The sequence below is a fragment of the Nansenia antarctica genome, assembly GCF_963989245.1.
Source record: "Nansenia antarctica genome assembly, contig: SCAFFOLD_882, whole genome shotgun sequence".
Classification (NCBI taxonomy): domain Eukaryota; kingdom Metazoa; phylum Chordata; class Actinopteri; order Argentiniformes; family Microstomatidae; genus Nansenia; species Nansenia antarctica.
Window position 1 is genome coordinate 7,501 of NW_027663198.1, and position 8,684 is coordinate 16,184.

General features: G+C 51.4%; 1 protein-coding gene across 1 annotated transcript in view; it reads left to right on the plus strand.

The window, feature by feature from the left end:
* LOC308175227 (short transient receptor potential channel 5-like) overlaps positions 1-7,353 on the plus strand; it is a gene marked incomplete at both ends in the record, with an annotated part of 11,530 nt that extends 4,177 nt beyond the window's left edge. The window contains 5 exon segments of the mRNA XM_080550934.1: positions 1,838-2,034; positions 2,036-2,089; positions 2,579-2,758; positions 5,957-6,094; positions 7,147-7,353. Of these exon segments, the coding sequence (XP_080407060.1) occupies positions 1,838-2,034; positions 2,036-2,089; positions 2,579-2,758; positions 5,957-6,094; positions 7,147-7,353 (776 nt within the window).
* Positions 7,354-8,684: the final 1,331 nt, after the last annotated feature.

Genomic DNA, 8,684 nt, shown 5'->3' on the forward strand with positions numbered 1-8,684 from the left:
GAGAGGCAGTAGAGACAGTAGAGAGGCAGTAGAGACGGTAGAGAGGCAGTAGAGACAGTAGAGAGGCAGTAGAGACAGTAGAGAGGCAGTAGAGACAGTAGAGAGGCAGTAGAGGCGGTAGAGAGGCAGTAGAGACGGTAGAGAGGCAGTAGAGACAGTAGAGAGGCAGTAGAGACGGTAGAGAGGCAGTAGAGACGGTAGAGAGGCAGTAGAGACGGTAGAGAGGCAGTAGAGACAGTAGAGAGGCAGTAGAGACGGTAGAGAGGCAGTAGAGGCGGTAGAGAGGCAGTAGAGGCGGTAGAGAGGCAGTAGAGGCGGTAGAGCGGCAGTAGAGACGGTAGAGAGGCAGTAGAGACGGTAGAGAGGCAGTAGAGACAGTAGAGAGGCAGTAGAGACGGTAGAGAGGCAGTAGAGACGGTAGAGAGGCAGTAGAGACAGTAGAGAGGCAGTAGAGACAGTAGAGAGGCAGTAGAGACAGTAGAGAGGCAGTAGAGACGGTAGAGAGGCAGTAGAGACGGTAGAGAGGCAGTAGAGACAGTAGAGAGGCAGTAGAGACGGTAGAGAGGCAGTAGAGACGGTAGAGAGGCAGTAGAGACAGTAGAGAGGCAGTAGAGACGGTAGAGAGGCAGTAGAGACGGTAGAGAGGCAGTAGAGACAGTAGAGAGGCAGTAGAGACGGTAGAGGGGCAGTAGAGACAGTAGAGAGGCAGTAGAGACGGTAGAGAGGCAGTAGAGACGGTAGAGAGGCAGTAGAGACGGTAGAGAGGCAGTAGAGACGGTAGAGAGGCAGTAGAGACGGTAGAGAGGCAGTAGAGACGGTAGAGAGGCAGTAGAGACGGTAGAGAGGCAGTAGAGACGGTAGAGAGGCAGTAGAGACGGTAGAGAGGCAGTAGAGACGGTAGAGAGGCAGTAGAGACGGTAGAGAGGCAGTAGAGACGGTAGAGCGGCAGTAGAGGCGGTAGAGAGGCAGTAGAGACAGTAGAGAGGCAGTAGAGGCGGTAGAGAGGCAGTAGAGACAGTAGAGAGGCAGTAGAGACGGTAGAGAGACAGTAGAGGCGGTAGAGAGGCAGTAGAGACAGTAGAGAGGCAGTAGAGACAGTAGAGAGGCAGTAGAGACAGTAGAGAGGCAGTAGAGACGGTAGAGAGACAGTAGAGGCGGTAGAGAGGCAGTAGAGACAGTAGAGAGGCAGTAGAGACAGTAGAGAGGCAGTAGAGACAGTAGAGAGGCAGTAGAGACAGTAGAGAGGCAGTAGAGGCGGTAGAGAGGCAGTAGAGACAGTAGAGAGGCAGTAGAGACGGTAGAGAGGCAGTAGAGACGGTAGAGAGGCAGTAGAGACGGTAGAGAGGCAGTAGAGACAGTAGAGAGGCAGTAGAGACGGTAGAGAGGCAGTAGAGGCGGTAGAGAGGCAGTAGAGACGGTAGAGAGGCAGTAGAGACGGTAGAGAGGCAGTAGAGACAGTAGAGAGGCAGTAGAGACGGTAGAGAGGCAGTAGAGACGGTAGAGAGGCAGTAGAGACGGTAGAGAGGCAGTAGAGACGGTAGAGAGGCAGTAGAGACAGTAGAGAGGCAGTAGAGACGGTAGAGAGGCAGTAGAGACAGTAGAGAGGCAGTAGAGACGGTAGAGAGGCAGTAGAGAGGCAGTAGAGACAGTAGAGAGGCAGTAGAGACGGTAGAGAGGCAGGGCAGTAGAGGCGGTAGAGAGGCCGACGTGTAATTTAGGCGTAAAGCTTAATAATCACACACACACACGTCTGACTCTCTCTCCCCCCCACCCCCCCCCCACACACACACACACTGTCTGACTCTCTCTCTCCCCCTCCCCCCTCCCCCCTCCCCAGGTGACTACGCGGGGGTGAAGCTGGCCCTGGCGGAGGCGGAAATCTACTACAACATCAACGTGAACTGTCTGGACCCGCTGGGCCGCTCCGCCCTGCTCATCGCCATCGAGAACGAGAACCTGGAGGTGATGGAGCTGCTGCTGATCAGCGGGGTGGCGGCGGGCGACGCCCTCCTCTACGCCATCAGGAAGGAGGTGTGTGGGCGCCGTGGAACTGCTGCTGTCACACCGCAGGCCCAGCGGGGAGAAACAGGTGAGGGGAGGGGGAGGGAGGGGGGGGGGAGAGAGGGAGGGGAGGAGAGAGAGGGAGAGGGGGGGAAAGAGGGAGGGGGGGAGAGAGAGGGAGGGGGGGAGAGAGAGAGATAGAGAGAGATAGAGAGAGAGATAGAGATAGAGAGACAGAGAGAGAGATAGAGAGAGAGATAGAGATAGAGAGAGACACACACAGAGAGAGACACACACACAGCGGAGAGAAACAGGTGGGTGGGTGGGCGTGGGTGTGGGTATGTGTGTGTGAGTGTGGGTGTGGGTATGTGTGTGTGTGTGTGTGTGTGGGGGGGGGTATGTGTGTGTGTGTGTGAGTGTGTGTGTGTGTGAGTGTGTGTGTGGGGGTGTGCGTGTGTGTGTGTGTGAGTGTGTGGGTGTGTGGGTGTGTGTGTGTGTGTGTGTGTGTGTGTGTGTGTGTGAGTATGTGTGTGTGTGTGAGTGTGTGTACTAACCCCCCCTCCCCCCCCTCCCCCAGGTGCCCTCCCTGATGATGGACAGCCAGTTCTCAGAGTTCACCCCTGACATCACTCCCATCATGCTCGCTGCTCACACCAACAACTACCAGATCATCAAGCTGCTGGTCGCCCGCAAGGTCACCATCCCCCGGCCCCACCAGATACGCTGCGACTGCGTGCAGTGTGTGTCCAGCTCTGAGGTAACCAGGGGGGGGGGGGGTGGGGGGGGGGGTGTGACTGCGTGCAGTGTGTGTCCAGCTCTGAGGTAACCAGGGGGGGGGGGTGTCCAGCTCTGAGGTACGCAGGGTGTGTGTGTGTGTGTGCGTGCGTGTGCGTGTGCGTGTGCGTGTGCGTGTGCGTGTGCGTGTGCGTGTGTGTGTGTGTGTGTGTGTGTGAGTGTGTGGGTATGTGTGTGTGTCTTTTTTCATTCAAACCTTTATTTAAACTCGTAAGTTACTGAGGTTGCCCTCATTTACAGCAGCAACGAGTGAACAAAAGAGAACCAACAATACAAGTCATAAACAGAATAGAAATTAAACCGAAATATAAAAAAACAAAAAACATTACAACAAATGTACAACATAATTTAAAAACAGTTACAAGAAGTGACACAGAGGGGAAAAACCAAGTTCTTAAAATCATTGAGTGATGGGAGAGTGTCCAGTTTCAGGGAATTCTGAATAGAGTTCCAAGTATTAGCAGCATCATAAGAGTAGGCTGTCCTACCCAGCTTAGTAGACATTTGAGGGACCGTACAAACCAACCACTCGCTGGAGCGTGTTTGATAGGAAGAAACATTCCAGTCCAACAGGGAAGAGATATAGGGGGGGAGTTTGCCTGAAATCCCCTTAAATATGAATTGATACCAGTGATAATCTCGGCTGGCTGCGAGAGATGTCCAGCCAACCTTATCGTATAAGACACAGTGGTGAGTGTTATATTTGTCTTGAGTGATGAATCTGAGTGCAGAGTGGTATACCGAATCCAGAGCCTTTAAGGTAGTGACAGCCGCGTGACGATAGATCACGTCTCCATAGTCCAGTACAGACATAAAAACAGATTCAATTACTCTCTTTCTACAGCTCGGCGGGAAGTTACTGCGATTTCTGTAGAGAAAGCCAATCTTCTGACGTAGTTTGGAGGACAAGATATCAACATGATGTTTAAAAGTAAATTTTTCATCAATCCATAAACCAAGGTACTTATACTCCTTGACTCGCTCTAGTATGGAGCCATTTGATAAGGAAATTTGGAAGCTATTAACATCAATATTTCTAGACTTAGTAAAAAACATGACTTTTGTTTTGCTAGCATTTAAAACCAATTTAAGTTCTTTAAACACCCTTTGAAGATGATCAAAAGCTTGTTGCAATTTCAGATTAGCTGACTCAAGAGAATCCGCAGTACAATAGATTATCGTATCATCCGCGTAAAGGTGAGCCTTACATGAGTCGTCCAGAGCAGTTAAAATATTGTTAATATAGATTGTAAAGAGAACCGGACCCAATATTGAACCCTGCGGAACACCCTTAGTAAGGGGCAGGAACTCAGACCGGACAGTATGATGATGATGATGATGAAAACCTTTATTGTCCCCAATGGGGAAATTTTGTTGTCAAACAGCTTAGTTAGGGCAGACAGAAAACATTCAATAAATAAATAGATAAAACAGTGCAGGCTCAATAAGTAAAGAGTTCCAAGTTCCAAAGTTCCAGCTCCAGGTCTCCCCCACCCTGCGGGGCCTGGTTGTAGAGTCGGAGTGCAGCTGGAACAAAGGACTGTCCAAATCTTTTTGTACTTTGACGGGGGAGAACAAATCTGTGGCTGAACTTGCTCCTCATCCCCTCCAGCTCGCAGTACATCGGGTGGGAGGGATTGGCCAGCATGGCCGCCAGTTTTTTCCCCATCCTCTGTTCTGCCACCACCTCTAGGCTGTCCAGCCCGGTCCCCACCACAGAGCTGGCCTTCTTGACCAGTTTGTTTAGCTTCGCAGCATCCCTGGCACAGATGTTTCCACCCCAGCAGGCCACGGCGAAGTACCAACACTTACACACTGGCGCCTATCAGAAAAGTAATTAAGGAAAAAGTTGAGAGAAGTGTTATCCAAGCCTAAGCTAGCTAGACAATGCAGAAGTAGAGAATGATCTACTGTATCAAAGGCCTTAGACAGGTCAATGAACAGGGCTGCACAGTGTTTTTCCTGATCCAACGCTGTAACAATATCATTTACAACCAGAGTGGCAGCTGAGATTGTACTATGCTGGGCCCTGAAACCTGATTGAAATGGACTGAGCACAGAGAAGGTAGAAAGAAAGGATTTCACTTGGACATTTACTAATGACTCCAGCACTTTTGCTAAACAACATAAATGAGAGATTGGTCTGTAATTGTCCACATTATCCCTGTCACCTCCTTTGTGTAATGGCATCACCCTAGCGGACTTCCACTCAAGGGGGAGTTTCCCTTCAGAAACAGTGAGGTTTAAAATGTAAGTCAACTGTTCAACTATAACTGGGGCAGCTAATTTAATGAAGAAGGCCTCTAGGTCATCCTCACCAGTAGTACACTTCCGGTTAATAGACTGAAGTGCCCCAAGAACTTCCTCGTGCGTAAACGGAAGAAAATAAAAGTTTGAGCGGGGAGAGGCTGTAGATGGTTTAAACACTGAAGAGTGGGTAGCAACTGTTGCAGCAGGATTGGACCCAGTATTAATCCTGTCAAACAGATGTCCTGCCTCAGCAAAGTGCCTGTTAAAAGCCAGACAGATTTCATTCTGATCAAAGATCTCGTTATTTTCAATTTTAATTCGCGCGGGAAGGGAGTTGGAGAATTGTTTCTTGTTTATGTTTACTGCTTTCCAAAATTTAGAGGGATTAGAATGCGCGTTTGTAACTAGATCTAGGAAATAATCAGATTTTGCCTTTCTTACAGCGCTAGTGCATCTGTTCCTGAGTCTTGAGACTTCTACTTCCCCCCTTGTTCTGTCTCTCCTGCGTTAAAACAGATGAATAAACATCGTTCTTCCTTCTTCTATCAGGAGACTGCCAGTGGCCCCGGGCCTGAGCTAGATTACTCTTCCTGCTACGACTGGTGGACTGCAGGGTTAGGGCTGGGGTCAGGGTCAGGGTTAGAGGGGTCAGGGTCAGGGTTAGAGGGGTCAGGGTTAGAGGGGTCAGGGTCAGGGTTAGAGGGGAGGCCCCGACCCTAACCCTAACCCTATGCCTAACCCCTGACCCTAACCCTGACCCCTGACCCTGACCCTGACCCCTGACCCCTGACCCTAACCCTGACCCTGACCCTAGACCCTCTCCTCTGCTCCAGGTGGACTCCCTGACCCCTGACCCTAGTCCTGACCCCTGACCCCTGACCCTGAACCTAGCCCCTCTCCTCTGCTCCAGGTGGACTCCCTGCGCCACTCTCGGTCTCGTCTGAACGTGTACAAGACGCTGGCCTCGCCCTCCCTCATCGCCCTGTCCTCAGAGGACCCCATCCTCACCGCCTTCAGACTGGGCTGGGAGCTGAAGGAGCTGAGCAAGGTACGCACACACACACACACACACAGGTACGCATGCAGGCACACACACACACACACACAGGTACGCATGCAGGCACACACACACACACACACACACACACACAGGTACGCATGCAGGCACACACACACACACACACACTCACACACACACACACACACACACAGGTACGCATGCAGGCACACACACACACACACACACACACACACAGGTACGCATGCAGGCACACACACACACACACACACACATGTACACTTGTACTCTGGTGCTTTAGTACTCTGGTACTCTGGTGCTTTAGTACACTGGTACTCTGGTGCTTTAGTACTCTGGTGCTTTAGTACACTGGTACTCTGGTGCTTTAGTACTCTGGTACTCTGGTGCTTTAGTACACTGGTACTCTGGTGCTTTAGTACACTGGTACTCTGGTGCTTTAGTACAGTGGTACTCTGGTGCTTTAGTACACTGGTACTCTGGTGCTGTAGTACACTGGTACTCTGGTGCTTTAGTACACTGGTACTCTGGTGCTTTAGTACACTGGTACTCTGGTGCTTTAGTACACTGGTACTCTGGTGCTTTAGTACACTGGTACTCTGGTGCTTTAGTACAGTGGTACTCTGGTGCTTTAGTACACTGGTACTCTGGTGCTGTAGTACACTGGTACTCTGGTGCTTTAGTACACTGGTACTCTGGTGCTTTAGTACACTGGTACTCTGGTGCTTTAGTACTCTGGTGCTTTAGTACTCTGGTGCTTTAGTACACTGGTGCGGGGAATTTCTGGTTTGGACCCGGAAATTGCTAAACGTCACGCGTGACGTCAGACTTAACAACCGAATAGTAAGAAAGGAAGGAAGAGAGCGAAAAGGGTTTATAAAGGGCTTATAAAAGGCTTATAAAGGGCTTATAAAGGTCTTATAAGCGGTCATAGATTCCCGTCATGGAGGTTGTTATGATGCAAGGTGCAGGAGGAGTCTATAGAGGTTTATAAAGAGTTCATAAAGGGGTCTAATAAAGGGTTAAATAACCGTGTTATTACTGTGTTGTTATAACCACGCCAGGTGGAGAACGAGTTCCGCCAGGAGTACGAGGAGCTGTCCCAGCAGTGCAAGCTGTTCGCCAAGGACCTGCTGGACCAGGCGAGGAGCAGCCGGGAGCTGGAGACCATCCTGAACCACCGGGACGACCCGCCGGAGGACCAGGACCTACAGGACAGACAGACAGACCTGGCCAAGCTGAAGCTGGCCATCAAGTACCACCAGAAGGAGGTGTGGGGGGGTTTAACACACACACACACACACACACACACAGGGACGCAGACACACACACACACAGGGACACACACACACAGGGACGCAGACACACAGGGACGCAGACACACACACACACACACAGGGACGCAGACACATACACACAGAGACGCAGACACTCACACACACACACAGGGACGCAGACACACACACACAGGGACGCAGACACACACACACAGGGACGCAGACACACACACACACAGGGACGCAGACACACACACACACAGGGACGCAGACACACACACACAGGGACGCAGACACACACACACACAGGGACGCAGACACACACACACACAGGGACGCAGACATACACACGCACACACACACAGGGACGCAGACATACACACACACAGGGACGCAGACATACACACACACACAGGGACGCAGACACACACACACACAGGACACAGGGACGCAGACATACACACACACACACACACACACACACAGGGACGCAGACACAAACACACACAGGGACGCAGACATACACACACACAGGGACGCAGACACACACAGGGACGCAGACACACACACACACAGGGACGCAGACACAAACACACACAGGGACGCAGACATACACACAACAGAGACTATTACAGGATCAGTGTGGTACAGAAGAGAGAGACCATCTTTGCTGCCTCCTCCTGTGTGTGTGTGTGTGTGTGTGTGTGTGTGTGTGTGTGTGTGTGCGTGCGTCCGTGTGTGTGTGTGAAAAATAAACCTAAAACAAAGACAAACAACAGTTGTGAGCAGGACGTGCCGTGCTAAACCCTGCAGAGGAGCATGGCTGCATGGCTGCATGGCTGCATCTGGCTGCATCTGGCTGCACATGGCAGCTCTCTGACACTGGGGGGAATGAAGTCAAACACACAAACATGATCCTGAACCACCTCAAAACTACACACACACACACACACACACACACACACACACTGTGTTCCCAAGGCACCCGCAGTCACGTGTGTGTGTGTGTGTGTGCGTGTGCACCTGTGTGTGTGTGTGTGTGTGTGTGTAACCCCCCCAGGGACAGAGCGCTCCGCTAGGCCACGCAGCCAATCACACACCACAGCTGTTAGGAGCCCTGTGATTGGTCGCTCATCCGTGTGCACAGAGAGACAGACAGACAGACAGACAGACAGACAGACAAGAGCAGACAGACAGACAGACAGACAAGCAGACAGACAAGCAGACAGACAGACAGACAAGCAGACAGGCAGACAGACAGACAAGCAGACAGACAGGCAGACAGACAGGCAGGCAGACAGACAGACAGGCAAACAGACAGACAA